The following is a 15,374-nucleotide window of genomic DNA, read 5'->3' on the forward strand; positions in this document are numbered from 1 at the left end:
TTATAAAACTGATCTAGAGTACACTGGCAGATTTGGAGACCTGGCAGCTATTGTCAGGTTAAGGATGATACCACACATCTGTTTCTAAAGAGCCTATCTTATCATATTTGTATAGCACCACTTATGTATCCTTTGGGTTTCCACAGAAGGCAATGAACAGAGTTTTGATAAGTCAATATGCTACATAACATTAAACAAGTTGTTTGGATGATACAGTTGCATTAAAATTAGTCACACATGCCATGCATACTTTTTTCCAAGGAAAGCAAACAATATTAACGTACTTGAGGCATTTTCAGCACAGAACAGGTGACTAAACTATGACACTTTCCTTACCAAATACTGAGCCAATTCCTTAGCCTCTCAAATTCCCCATGTGTATACAATTTCACTTAGAAATTCTCCTGAGTAATCAATCAAATTAACTGACACAAACATTCCAGAGGAAATTAAAAAATGTAAGAAGTTGTATATGTGGGGGAGTGGTTAGAAATCCTTTAGAAGATTGATATTTTGATAACTTTCTCTGAAATTAAGTATTAAGACTATCTTATTACTCTTTTAAGTTTTCAAATTTCGATGAACAAATGGATAAAGGCTGTCACTTCTTCCTTTCTAATTACAATATATTCCCATGGCTTACATAATTCAGGACAATCAGCTTTCTTAAAAAAAAAAATCTCAATTCAGTCTTCGTTGTGATTTTAACGGTTTATATGTGCCCATTTTTAAATAAAGTGCCCATTTTAAATAAAGATGGAAAAAGTACCAATTGATTAACTGGTGACCACTAAGAATTTTGCTAAAGCAAAGAAGTCATTAAGCAGGCAGACTCCTAAAACACCAAGCAGTCAAGGTAAAAGGTATTACCTGATCCTTGCACTTTTACACCTGCTGGGTCCTCACCTCCACAGCCTCTGCTCTCTAGAGCAAGGCAAAGCTTTTCCATATATGGGGGAAATACAGGTTGCCCTGTATGCGAGGCCCAGACCACAAATTCTAGCTCCATCTGTTGCCCTGGATGCCCATAAAACATTTTAGTTCCCAATAAAGCCTAGGTATGGGTTCATTTACTCAGCTCTAGACCAGATGCCCCAAGACTGATATGCCAGAAACTTGGTCCCCTTTGACATTTTCTAGCCCTGGCCCCTCTTTATCTTCCAGTGCTGAGCTCTCTAAATGGTACATGAAGGAAGCAGTAAGAAAAGTGGAAGTGTGAATCAAGGGGGTATACATATGAAAGGGTGCCAGTGTCAGCAACCTGAGGTTGCCAGGACAGAGGAGAATGTATAGCAGTGTCTGAGAGGTAAAAGTGTTGTGGGTGGGGAGAAAAATGGGTAATCTCAGGGCAAGAAAGTTTGTTGGGATTATGAACAGTCAGATGAAGTTAGATTAGGTTTAGGGTAAAAGTTACAAGGAGTGTACTAGATAATGGTTGTTAGAAAGAAAAGGGTGTGAAGATTAACTAGAGAATGTAGAGGTGACAAACATGATGGGAGGGAGGATAATGATAAATGTAGGTAGACTGACCCTGAGAACAACAAGCAAGACTACTTTACAGGGTTAATTTAAAACAGTTCCATTTCACAACATCTGTTATGTTTGATCAGTTTAAAATATTGTCATACTATATTAAAAGATTGTTCAGGAAGAGTATTCAATGTGATGACAAATTAGCAAGTCAAAACTAACAGAGCATAAACCTTATTATTCTGGTCTATGTTTCAGCTCCGAAGTCTGCCCTATTGCTACTGACGCATAAATACAAATGTACATACCTAAATATATCAAGTATTGTGTAATAGGTAAACCGGAATGGAAGCATTATCAAGTAATAACCCCATCCAAGCAGCCCCTGAAATTCCAAAAACAAAGTTAGACACCATTCTCTCAATCCCTAATACCCTACAAAATGACTAGTTCAGATTTTTACTCTTTTTTTGTTCTTTCACATGATTCCTCCCTCCACAATATGGGTTCCCTTTTCCTGGCCACATCATCCTTCTTAAAGACCAACTGCATTTCATCTCATTTCATCTAATACCATCATATTTTTCTCTTATCGCATAATTTCTGTATTAAATCTGCTTCAACACTTTCTGCAGCTACTGATACTAGTTGTCAAATTTAATTACAAGTATGCCTCCCTAATCATAAATATTCATTCTTTCCTTTTCAGATTTACACATTAAAATATGGTATACATAAGTAACAAGAAAGATAACCACCATTACCACCTTGGACATTTGTATATAAATGACAAATAATTACATTAACCACAATTATAAATCCCCATATAGCTGCCAATCTTAGTAATAATACTAATTATTATTTTAGCAATGCTGATTATTGCTGCTTTTATTATTAACTAGAATATATAAGGGGCTCTATAGTTTACAAAGCATTTCTCCTATGTCATAATGTGTTAACCTGAGACCTTCCCTGTGTCTATGGCCAGGGAGCACTGAAGCCCCATGGCTGACATTAGGGTCCCAAACACTGAGTCAAACCCAAAACAAACTGAGGAAATATTAGGCATATACAGAATTTCTGGAGTCATATAATTGCTCTAGGAATCTGTTTTCTTTTACTTCAGAATGCCCCATACAACCAGTTAGAAACCCCATTTTTATAACGTTGTCAAGTACTCCACACAAAAAAATGTATGATAATGGAGTAAATTCTAACTGCTGCAAGGTTAGAGAGAGTGCTTTTTTGGAATTCTAAATCCACATATAAGAGGTTGAGCGTAGGGGCGCCTGGGTGGCTCAGTCGGTTAAGCATCTGCCTTCGGCTCAGGTCATGATCCCAGGGTCCTGGGAATCGAGCCCCACGTCGGGCTCCCTGCTCAGTGGGAAGTCTGCTTCTCCCTCTCCCACTCCCTCTGCTTGTGTTCCTTCTCTCGCTGTGTCTCTCCCTCTCATTCAAATGAATAAATAAAATCTTAAAAAAAAAAAAAAAAAAGAGGTTGAGTGTAACTCCAAGAATAAGAAAGAGAAACTCCAAAAAGTCCTCTGAAGGGGCGCCTGGGTGGTTCAGTTGGTTAAGCGTCTGCCTCCGGCTCAGATCATCATCCTGGGGTCCTGGGATTGAGCCCTGCGTCGGGCTCCTTGCTCAGCAGAAAGCTTGCTTCTCCCTCTCCTTCTGCCTGCAGTGGCCCCTGCTTGTGTTCTCTCTCTTACTACCTCTCTCTATATATATGTCAAATAAATAAATAAAAATCTTAAAAAAAAAAAAAAAAAGTCCTCTGCAGCTCATTATTAGTATACATAGCTGACTTTCCTAATTAGACTGTAAGAGCAATTTGGAGGGGGAGGACTGGCTCTTTATTCATACCTGGATCACCAACAGCAAAATACCAGGTACAATGGAGCACTCTTAAATGCCTGTTGAATTTAAAGGAACCACCATCACCTCCCTGCTACTAGCCCTTCAAGACTAATTTCAAAGATATGGCCAAGGTCTCCATAAAGATTCTAAGTAACTCCCCCAGAAGTAGCTTAAAATTAAGTAAAATGAAGCAACAAAGAACCAAGTAAACATTCTAACTTAAAAGTGAAAATGAAAGACCTAGGGGTGCCTGGCTCAAGTAGCAGGACATGTAACTCTTGATCTCACGGTTTTGAGTTTGAACTCCATGATGGGTGTAGAGACTACTTTAAAAAATAAAATCTTGGAAAAAAAAAAAAGTGAAAGATCTACTGAACATGTAGCAAACATTTTAGACATGTAAATAAAACTGTGTACTCAAAACAAGGTACACAAAACTCTTCAAAAACTAGCAAAAAAAAAGGATACTTACCGTATCAATTCACTGAGGAATCAAGGGAAAATGATAAACCCAATAAATCTACCAAGGAGCCAGTCTAGCTAACAGGTTCACATTCTGAATATTTCCTTTACTCCTGTCATACAGAGATCAATACAACCTAGTGAATGGACTTGTAAAATAAGGGGGAAATTCCAGCTACAAAATAACTTGCCCTTGGTTGTGGTCTCGAGACAACATAACTGTAGATCCTGTGGTCAGCTGTATTAACTTGCAGGGGTCGGGATGGAGGTGGGTTGAAAACACTTGGTACACCTTCTTGCTCATTCAATCGGTCCTGTACAGCAGCCTGAGAAGGAAAAAAGAGCAGTTAAGAGTTTCAGTGACACTCAAATCAACCCAAAAAGAAAAGATGAGGCAACCACTGCTTGCTGTTTCAAAAAGGATCACCTGATGAGTATATCTTTATAGACCTTTAACTTGCTATGCTGGGAGGCAATGTGTGGTGATAGCTCCAGAATTCACAGGAGTCCAAGAAACTTGTCTGGAAGCTCTATTTATGCAGCAAACACAACTGCTTTTATTCAGATGGTATGTGTTATTAAGGGTGGCTGGGATCCAAGGTGCTTCACTGTAGGAAGGAAAGCCATCCACGGAGAATAGAATGTAGAAACTGCCCCTAGAGCTGTGCAATGGAGCAGTCATAATGAGCAGTTTGATGGAGGGCTTGGCTTTGGAACAAAGAAACTTAGGTCTGAACAAAGAACCTTAGTTCTACCACTCAGAATAGTCGCTTGGATTATGAGCCTCAGTTTCCTCATGTGCAAAACGAAGGAACAGTTTTCTCAGGGTTAATTTGAAAATTTAATGAGATGTCCATATATAAAGATCCCAATATAATTCCTGACAGAATATTCAATAAAAAACCTTATTCTTTTTTATAAAGATTATTTATTTTAGAAAGAGGGCAAGTGCACGTGAGTAGATGGGTAGAGGGAGAGAATCTTAAGCAGACTCCCCACTAAGTGTGGAGCCCCACACAGGACTCCATCTCACGACCCCGAGATCATGACCTCAGCCAAAACCGAGAGTCGATTGCTTAACCGAATGAGCCACCTAGGCATCCCCAAAAACCTTACTCTCTTAACTCTGCCCCAGAAAATTATATTTGTCCCAGCGTAGTAAAAAATTTGGCCCTACCAAAGAGAGATCTGGTTTTGGGCTTTGGATTCCGGGAACTAATCTATAACTGATAGAAGTGGCTTTGTTACCAGATCTTAGGGTGAGAATGGCCACCCCAGAAAGACCAACCATATGGTTTAGGGTGGGGACTTTGTGTAATGAGTTATCAGTTGATCTGGAGACTGAGCTCAATAGTAGGCAACCAATCAATTCAATCATGACCATGTAATGAAGCCCCAATGAAAACTCTGGACACTGAAGCTGAGATGAACTCCCCTGGATGGCAATATTTCATGTATAATGTCACAAATCTTTGATTCCATGAAAGAGGAATATGGAAGCTTTGTGTTTAGAATTCAAGATTCTGCCCTAGATGTCTCTTCCTTTAGCTGATTTTAATCTATATCCTTTCCCTGTAATAAACTATAACCCAAGTATAATAGCTTTTAGAGAACTCTTCCAGTGAATTATCAAACCTGAGGGTGGTTTTGGGAAATTCCTGAACCTGCAGTTATTGTCAGAAGTGAAGGTGGTCTTTTAAGAACTTGTGTGCTCTCTAACTTTGACAGCTGGCTTTAAATGTTGCAGTGTGACTAACATCAGGTAGTTCTCTAAGTTTTCATATTTTTCAGTATTAAGGCACAATCTGATGTGGAAAGAGCAGTCTTTCAACAAATGATACTGGGATAACTGGATACTGACATGCAAAAGAAATGACATGTATAATATGATCTCACTGATATGAAGAACTCTTAATCTCAGGAAACAAACTGAGGGTTGCTGGAGTGGTGGGGGCTGGGAGGGAGCGGGTGGCTGGGTGATAGACATTGGGGAGGGTATGTTCTATAGTGAGTGCTGTGAATTGTCTAAGACATGAATCACAGACCTGTACCTCTGAAACAAATAATACATTATATGTTTGAAAAAAAAAAAAAGGAGAAGAAGATAGTAGGAAGGGAAAAATGAAGGGGGGGGAATCGGAGGAGGAGACAAAACATGAGAGACTATGGACTTGAGAAACAAACGAGGGTTCTAGAGGGGAGGGGGTGGGGGGATGGGTTAGCCTGGTGATGGGTATTAAAGAGGGCACGTACTGAATGGAGCACTGGGTGTTATACGCAAACAATGAATCATGGAAAAAAAAAAACTTGAACTCCTAAATCACATTATATACAAAAATTAACTCAAAATACATCAAAGACCCAAATGTAAGAGCAAAAATTATAAAACTCATAAAAGAAGACAAAAATCTTCATGACCTTGGATTAGGCAACTGTTCCTTAGACATGACACTAAAGCACGAACAACAAAAGAAAAAAATTAGATAAACTGGACTTTCATCAAAACTTTTGTGCATCCAAAAAAAAAAAAAAAAAGACAAAGGGACACTACCAAGAGAATCAAAAGACAACCCCTGGAATAGAAGAAAAGATGTATATGTATCTGTAAGAGTGTGGTATCTAGAAAATACTAAAAACCCTTACAACTCATCATCAAAAAGATAATAACCCATTTAAAAATGGGCAAAGGACTCCAAAGATGACATACAAATAACCGAAAAGCACATAAAAACATGCTCTATATAATTAGCCATCAGAAAAATGCAAATCACAAGACAGTACTTCACATAAGATACTAACAACTGTTGGTAAGGATGTGGAGAAACTGGAACCCTCATACACTACTGCTGGGAATGTAAAATAGTATAGCCTCTTGGCAAACAGTCTGGCAGTCCTTCAGAAGGTTAAACATAGAGTTGCCATAGGACTCAGCAATTCCACTCCTAGGTATACACCCAAGAGAAATGAAATCATCTCCACAAAAACCTGTACACTAATGTTCACTGCAACACTACTGATATTGGACAAAAGTGGAAACACCCAAGCATTTATCAACTGTGGTATATTCATACAAGAGAATGGGATTTGACATTAAAAGGAATGAAGTACTGATACATACTATGATATGCATAAATCTTGAAAACATGCTAAGTGAAATAAGCCAGACACAAATGGACAAATATTGTCTGATGCCACTTACATGAGGTATCTAGAATAGCCAAATTCTACAGAGACAAAAAGTGAAACTATGGTTACCAGAGGCAGGGGAAGAGGATAATGGGAAATAACTGTTTAATAGGTACAGAGTTTCAGTTTGGGATGATGAAAAAGTTCTGAAAATGAAAAGTGTTACCACTGTCACAACAATGTAAATGTATTTAATGCAACAAAATTGTAAACTTAAAAACGGTTAAAATGGTAAACTTTTTTGATATGTACATTTTACCACAACACAAAAAAATGAATGCATACTGATACATGCTACGTATGAAAGTCCAGAAAAGGGAAATCTATAAACAGAATGTAGATTAGTAGTTGCTTAGGAGCAGGGAGGGATAGAAGTAGGTGGATAATAGCTAAAGGGTATGGGGTTTCTTTTGGGGGTAATGTTCTAAATATTCTAAAACATTTGGGGGGAAATGTTTTAAAATTGATGGTGGTAATGGCTGCACAACTTTGTGAATATACTAAAAACTACTGAATTTCACATTTTAAATAGGTGAACTGTTTGGTATGTGAATTACGTATCAATAATAAACCTGTTACTTAAAACCCACAACTGACAGCAATTGTTGTCAATTATAAATCAGAACTTCCAGGCAAAAATTTTGGAAAACTTGTATTTGCCATTGTAAACTTGGCAATTTCCTAATACCTTTTAAAAGCTTTTCTGATGAGTATGGTGGTGCTATTAATACATGAAATTATACAGTAAAATGCAACATTTGGAAGATCTATATTAATTCAGTGAACACTATTTTCCAAATAACCAATGCCTGAAGTTATGAAATCATGCAATGGTCAAAGGGGATCCTTACAAAGTGCAATGTCAATCACTTTTCAGTGGGACCTTAGGGAGGGGAGTGACAAGGGAAGCACAAAGCCCAGGATGGTGAAGGAGAGACCAGAAAGAGTCTTTTTATTTATTATTATTAACATATAATGTATTATTTGTTTCAGGGGTACAGGTCTGATTCATCAGTCTTATACAATTCACAGCGTTCACCATAGCACATACCTTCTCCAATGTCCATCACCCAGCATCCCCATCCCTCCCACCCACCTCCACTCCAGCAACCCTCAGTTTGTTTCCTGAGATTGTCTCTTATGGTTTGTCTCCCTCTCTGGTTTCGTCTTGTTTCATTTTTCCCTCCCTTCCCCTGTGATCTTTTCTCTTGTTCCTTACGGACACAGAGTCAAGTTAGACATGAAGTCAACTGCCATGTTGGGAGAATACTCAAACAGTCCCATAGAGCATTTCACATGGCAGAGAACTGAGAGCCTCCTGCCAACCACCAGCACTACCCTGTTAGATGTGCTTGGGTTTCCTCTTTAAAATTGGTGCTCATGGTTTGGCTTTCTACAGAAGACAACAATACCTACAGAAGTAATGGGAGGAGAAAGCAGGTCGCAGACACCAGATAGCTTACCTGATAGGTGCTGCTGCCAATTCCACTTCTGACTCATGAAAGCCTTTAAAGAACAGTTTATTCTTGGGAAACAGGTATGGGGGAAGTTCAAAACGAGAAAGAAGGACTAGAGGTATAACTTAAGAAAAATATGATTGGATCCAGCATCCTGAAGCTGCCTATTCCCAAATATTCTCTCCATAGGCAAGGTCAAGGCACAAAGCAAGAGGGGAGTAGCCAGTGGGCTTCAAGGATGGTGGGAGGGAATGAACTGAAGAAAAGTAGATCTTAAAAGTTTTCATCACAAGAAAAAAAAAAATCTGTAACTATGTATGTTGACAGACACTAACCAGACTTACTGTGGTGATCATTTTGCAATATATACAAATACTGAATCATTATGTTGTACACCCAAAACTAATAATGTTATGTCAATTACACCTCAATAAAAAAACATTTTTAAGTAAAATAAATAAAAATTAAGGCTAGACCTCAAAAAAAGAACTGAAAAAAAGTGATGTCCCTCAGAAAATTGTGTTTCAAACTACTAACAACATTAAAAAGACTATTCATGGGGCACCTGAGTGGCTCAGTCAGTTGAGCATCCAACTCTTAATTTCTCGGTTTCTAGATCCTGATCTCAGGGCTGTGGAACTGAGCTCCAAGAGAGGCTATGCCCTCAGTGCAGAGTCTGCTTGTCCCTCCCCCTCTGCTCCTTCCCCCAGCTCACATATGCACTCACTCTCTAAAATAAATAAATAAATCTTTAAAAAAAGACCAATCATAAGAAACTAAACAAAAACCAAACAAAAAACAAAATGCAATACAGATCAACAGATTTCAATGTAAAGGAGAATAAAGAGTTCCTTCATATGGTTTCAAATTCATATTACAACTAACCCTTAAGAAACTACCATAGTATCAGAGAACATCCACGGTTATCTGGAAAGGCAACTGAAATACTCTTCCCATTGCCAACTATAATTGGGTGAAACTGGATTTTCTTCACATACTTCAACTAAAATGACATATCACAACAGAATAAAGGCAGCGCAGATGAAAATCCAGTTTTTTCCTCTACTAAGCCAGACATTAAAGAGATTTGCAAAAATTTATGTTAACATGTAATGAGTTTATTATTTTTAAGATGAACTAAAAATTTTTGTTTTAATTTGTAATATGGTAATAAATATCAATTGATAAAACCAATATAAACAGAAGCTCTATGGAGGTTCTCAATAATTCTTTTTTTCTAAGATTTTATTTATAATCCTCAATAATTCTTAAGTGTAAACAGTGGCATGAAAAAAAGTTTGAGACCTCCAGATTATTTGGGGAAAAATATACACATATATTTTTAGACTGGCATAAAGATATCTGGAAACAAAAAAATGTTAATTTACTACATTGGGGATTTAGGACTAAAGAGACTGTGATAACAAAGTGATTTGAATGGCATTTTTTTTTTTCGTATTTCATCTTAGGCTTTAAACTCTTTAAAGCCAGGATTATTCTAATGTATTTCATGTATTATTTTTATGAGTTACTAAAATAGACTAAAGTGAAAAAAACTATAAAGATGGGCATAATCGCACTTGTGTAACAAGAAAATTATACTTCAATCTATGGAGTCATATAAATAAATATAAAAGTCTGAAAGGATATACACTAAAACTTAACACCAGCTATCTAAGAAGTGGTGGAATTAAGGGAGAGCATTTTCTTCTTTATGCTTTTTGGAATTCTTTGTTGTGGGTATGCACATGTGCACAGGTATTTTTGCAACAAGCTTTTAATATTTTAATAAGTCATTTCCTATTAAAGGATGGTTGACATTATACCAGGTAACTGAAAACCAATAAAAAACAAGCAGGGGCAACAATATTAATACATCAAAGTAGAATTTAAAGCAAAAAGCATCATCTGATATTAAGAGATATTACAAAAAAGCTCTAACAGCCACTTGTCTTTCTGTGTCAAATAGCCAAACTATGTAAAATTAGAAAGTGTCTCCCCAAAAATAAAACATAAAATTTATTAATGTACTTTATCTGTACCATGGACTGCCTTTCTACAGCATGTACAAAAGATTAGAATTTCTTCTGATATATTTGTTATTAACATTGGAAAAGTATATACATATATTATCAGTACATTAAGCAAACTAATACATGTAAGAAGGTCCAGAAAAGGGCGCCTGGGTGGCTCAGTTGGTTAAGCGACTGCCTTCGGCTCAGGTCATGATCCTGGAGTCCCGGGATCGAGTCCCGCATCGGGCTCCCTGCTCGGCGGGGAGCCTGCTTCTCCCTCTGACCCTAACCCCTCTCATGTGCTCTCTCTCATTCTCTCTCTCTCTCAAATAAATAAATAAAAATCTTAAAAAAAAAAAAAAGAAGGTCCAGAAAGACATGTATTAAAACATCAAACATGGTTATCTCAAGTGTGATTACCAAGAACTTTCATTTTATGTATGTATGTATGTATTAAGATTTTATTTGAGAGGGCACCTGGGTGGCTAAGTTGGTTAAGTGTCTGCCTTCGGCTCAGGTCATGATCCCGGGGTCCTAGGATTGAGTCCCACATTGGGCTCCCCATGCTCTGCAGGGAGCCTGCTTCTCCCTTTGCCTCTGCCTGCCACTTCCCCTGCTTGTGTTCTCTCTCTCTGTCAAATAAATAAAATCTTAGGAAAAAAAAAAAAAAGATTTTATTTGAGAGAGCGAGAGAAAGCACCAGGAGGGAGGAGTAGAGGGAGAGGGAAAAGCAGACTCCTTGATGAGCAGGGGGCCTGACTATGGGGCTCAATCCCAGGACCCTGAGATCATGCCCTGGGCTGAAAGCAGATTCTTAACCAACTGAACCACCCAGGGCCCCTAAGCCCATAGTCTTAAATTGCATAAATTAGATTTCATTGGACATTGCCTTTTAAAAAAAATTTTTTTAGAGAGTGTGAGCGTGCAACGGGGGACAGGCGGAGGGAGGGGGAGAATCTCAAAAAGGCTCCAGGCCCAATGTGGGGCTCGAACCCACAACTCCAAGATGATGGCCTGAGCTGAAATCACAGCCTGATGCTCTACCGACTGAGCCACTGAGGCGCCCCAAGAACTTTCATTTAAAATTTTATCAACTCCAGGGACACCTGGGTGGCTCGGTCAGTTAAGCATCTGCCTTTGGCTTGGGTCATGATACCGGGGTCCGGGGATCGAGTCCCGCCATCGGGCTCCTTGCTCAGTGGGGAGCCTGCTTCTCCCTCTGCCTGCTGCTCCCCCTGCTTGTGCTTCTCTCTCTCTCACGAATAAATAAATAAAATTAAAAAAAAAAAAACAACAACTTCATCAACTCTGTGTTTTAAATTTGGGATTTATAATCAGAAAAAAAGATATCACCAGTGAGAAATAAAGAAATCCAAAGTGGGGCTCGATCCCAGAACCCTGAGATCACGACGCTCAACTGACTGCAACACCCAGGCACCCCAGGAAATAGGAGATTTTAATTATACATGTAATAAGATTGATTAAATACAGACACCTCCAACAAAAAAATACATTCCTTGATAAACACCTAGTTGTCAACAGTGATTACTTCTTAAAAGAAGGAAAAGAAATGAGGTAGGGGTTGGACAGGGATGACATGTAAGCAACTTACATGGGGTGTGATTTTATCCATATTTATTTTTTTAATTTTTAATTTATACTTTTATATATACATTTTTTCTTTTCAAATTTTTATTTAAATTCTAGTTAGTTAACATACAGTGCAGTATCAGTTTCAGGAGCAGAATTCAGTGATTCATCACTTACATACAATATCCAATGCTCATCACAAGTGCCCTCCTTAATGCCCATCACCCCATCTAGTTCATACCCCACCCACCTCCCTCCATCAACCCTCAGTTTGTTCTCCATCATTAAGAGTCTCTTATGGTTTGTTTCCCTCTGATTTCTTTTTTTCCCCCCTTCCATATGTTCATCTGGTTTTTTTCTTAAATTCTACATATGAGTGAAATCATATGGTATCTCATTCTCTGACTTATTTCGCTTAACATAATACCCTCTAGTTCCATCCACCTCATTGCAAACAGCATGATTTCATTTTTTTTGACGGCTGAGCAATATTGCACTCTGTGTGTGTGTGTGTGTGTGTGTGTACATACAACATCTTCTTTATCCATTCATCAGTCGATGGCCATTTGGCTGTTGTTGATAATGCTGCCATATATATACAATGCTGCTATAAACACTGGGGTGCATGTACCCCCACGGAATCTGTATTTTTGTATCCTTTGGGTAAATACCTAATAGTGCAATTGCTGGATTGTAGGGTAGTTCTATTTTTAACTTCTTGAGGAATCTCCATACTGTTCTCCAGAGTGGCTGCACCAGTTTACATTCCCATCCAACACTGCAAGAGGGTTGGTTCCCCTTTCTCTGCATCCTCACCAACACCTTTTCTTTCTTGTGTTGTTCATTTTAGCCATTCTGACAGATGTGAGGTGGTATCTCATCGTGGTTTTGATTTGTATTTCCCCTATGATGAATGATGTTGAGCATCTTTTCATGTGTCTGTTAGCCATCTAGATGTCTTCTTTGGAAAAATGTCTTTCATGTCTTCTGCCCATTTCTTAACTGGATTTATTTAGTTTCCGGGTGTTGAGTTTGATAACTTCTTTATAAGGCTTTGGATACTAACCCTTTATCAGATATGTTGCTTGCAAATATGTTCTATTATTTTTAGTTTTGTTGATTGCTTTATCCATATCTGTTTAAAAGAGGTTTGAAACAAGTACTGCGAAATGCCTGGTTTTCAGGAGCTGGATGATAGGTCCATGGCTTTTCACTTTATCTATTTTTCTTTAAGTTTAAAATATTAATTAAAAAAATACATCTCAGGGCGCCTGGGTGGCTCAGTCGGTTAAACGTCTGCCTTCGGCTCGGGTCATGATCTCGGGATCCTAGGATCAAGTCCCATGTTGGGCTCCGTGCTTGGCGGGGAGTCGTCTTCTCCCTATCCCTCTGCCCCTCCCTCTCCCCATCCCCCTCTGCTCTTGCTCTGTCTCTGGCTTTCTCTCTCTCAAAAAAATAAGTAAAATCTTAAAAAAAAAATAAAAAAATAAAAAAATATCTCATAATATTAATGGAACATTATTAAGCCACAAGGACCTCAACACATGCCTATATGAAATAAAATGAAAGATTAATATGAAAAGGATAAACAAAAAACAAAAAAACAAGCTACTAAGAATTCCAAATATGTTCCTAAATAACTTTTGGGTCACAGAAGAAAATCTAAACTTTAAAAATGTATTTTCAGAAGAAAATTCAGTCTTAAATGCAAGAAAGAACATAAATAAACCAAACTATAAAAATCAAGATGCTAAGAAAATATAAATCTACAAAAGGGTGAAAATAGATTTTTATCTTTTCTTAAAAATTTTTATTTATTTGAGAGAGACAGAGAGAGCACAAGCAGGGGGAGTGAGAAGGACAGGGAGAGGCAGCCTCCCCGCTGAGCAGGGAGCCAGATGTGGGGCTCCGTCCCAGGACCCTGGAATCAGGATCTGAGCCAAAGGCAGATGCTTAACTGACTGAGCCACCCAGGCACTCCAGATGTTCTTAAATAAAAAAGCAAAAGCAAAAACAAACAAAAAACAGGAAAAAAAAAAAAAACCAACTGATAAATATAAGAGCTTTTTATAAACCAAACACATAAACAATAAACCAGTCTCTAGCAAGTCTCATTTTTTAAAAAGGAAAACATAATAAAAACAATGAGGGCTGCCTGGGTGGCTCAGTTGGTTAAGCATCTCTGCCTTCCACTCAGGGTCCTGGGATTAAGGCCAGCATTGGGCTCCCTGCTCACTGGGGAGTTTGCTTCTCCCTCTCCTTCTGCCCCTCCCCCCATTCATGCTCATGCTCTCCCTCTTTCTTAAATAAATAAAAAAAATCTTAAAAACAAACAATGAGGGGATGCCTGGGTGGCTTAGTCAGTTAAGCGTCTGCCTTCAGCTCAGGTCATGATCCCAGGGTCAAGTCCCGCATCTGGCTCCTTGCTCAGCGGGGAGCCTGCTTCTCTCTCTCCCCGTCTGCTGCTCCCCCTGCTTGTGCTCTCTCTGACAAATAAAAATTAAATTAAATTAAAAAAACCCAACAATGAGAAGAGGGGCTAACAGAACAGATACAGAAAAGAGTAGAAGATATGCTAACTTTGTATAGCCTATGCTAAAAAAAACTTGAAAATCTCTAAGAAAAAAGTGTCTCCTAAGAAAGCTTATCGAGAAAGATGTAGCAACCTCACACCAGTCAGAATGGCTAAAATTAACAAGTCAGGAAATGAGAGATGTTGGCGAGGATGCGGAGAAAAGGGGAACCCTTACACTGTTGGTGAGAATGCAAGCTGCGGGGCGCCTGGGTGGCTCAGTCGGTTAAGCGACTGCCTTCGGCTCAGGTCATGATCCCAGGGTCCTGGGATCAAGTCCCACATCCGGCTCCCTGCTCTGCGGGGAGCCTGCTTCTCCCTCTCCCACTCCCCTTGCTTGTGTTCCCTCTCTCACTGTGTCTCTCTCTGTCAAATAAATAAATAAAATCTTTAAAAAAAAAAAAAAAGAGAATGCAAGCTGGTGCAGCCACTCTGGAAAACAGTATGGAGAGTCCTCAACAAGTTGAAAACAGGGCTACCCTATAACCCAGCAATTGCACTACTGGGTCTTTACCCCAAAGATACAAATGTAGTGATCCAAAGGGGCACCTGCACCCCAATGTTTATAGAAGCAATGTTCACAATAGCCAAACTATGGGAAGAGCCCATATGTCCATTGACAGATGAATGGATAAAGAAGAAGTGGTGTGTGTGTGTGTATATATATATATATATATATATACACACACACATATACATACAATAGAATACTACTCAGCCATCAAAAAAATATGAAATCTTGCCATGTGTAATGATGTGGAT

The 15,374-nt window shown here is 38.6% G+C and overlaps 1 protein-coding gene across 1 annotated transcript in view; it reads right to left on the reverse strand.

Annotated features, from left to right (window-relative positions):
* FAF2 (Fas associated factor family member 2) overlaps positions 1–15,374 on the reverse strand; it is a 68,866-nt gene that overhangs the window by 12,507 nt on the left and 40,985 nt on the right. The window contains exons 3-4 of the mRNA XM_021698581.2: positions 3,984–4,118; positions 1,779–1,855 (exon numbers count right to left, since the gene is read on the reverse strand). Of these exons, the coding sequence (XP_021554256.1) occupies positions 1,779–1,855; positions 3,984–4,118 (212 nt within the window). The remainder of the gene's footprint in view (positions 1–1,778; positions 1,856–3,983; positions 4,119–15,374) is intronic.

This window comes from Neomonachus schauinslandi, chromosome 7, assembly GCF_002201575.2.
Source record: "Neomonachus schauinslandi chromosome 7, ASM220157v2, whole genome shotgun sequence".
Lineage (NCBI taxonomy): Eukaryota > Metazoa > Chordata > Mammalia > Carnivora > Phocidae > Neomonachus > Neomonachus schauinslandi.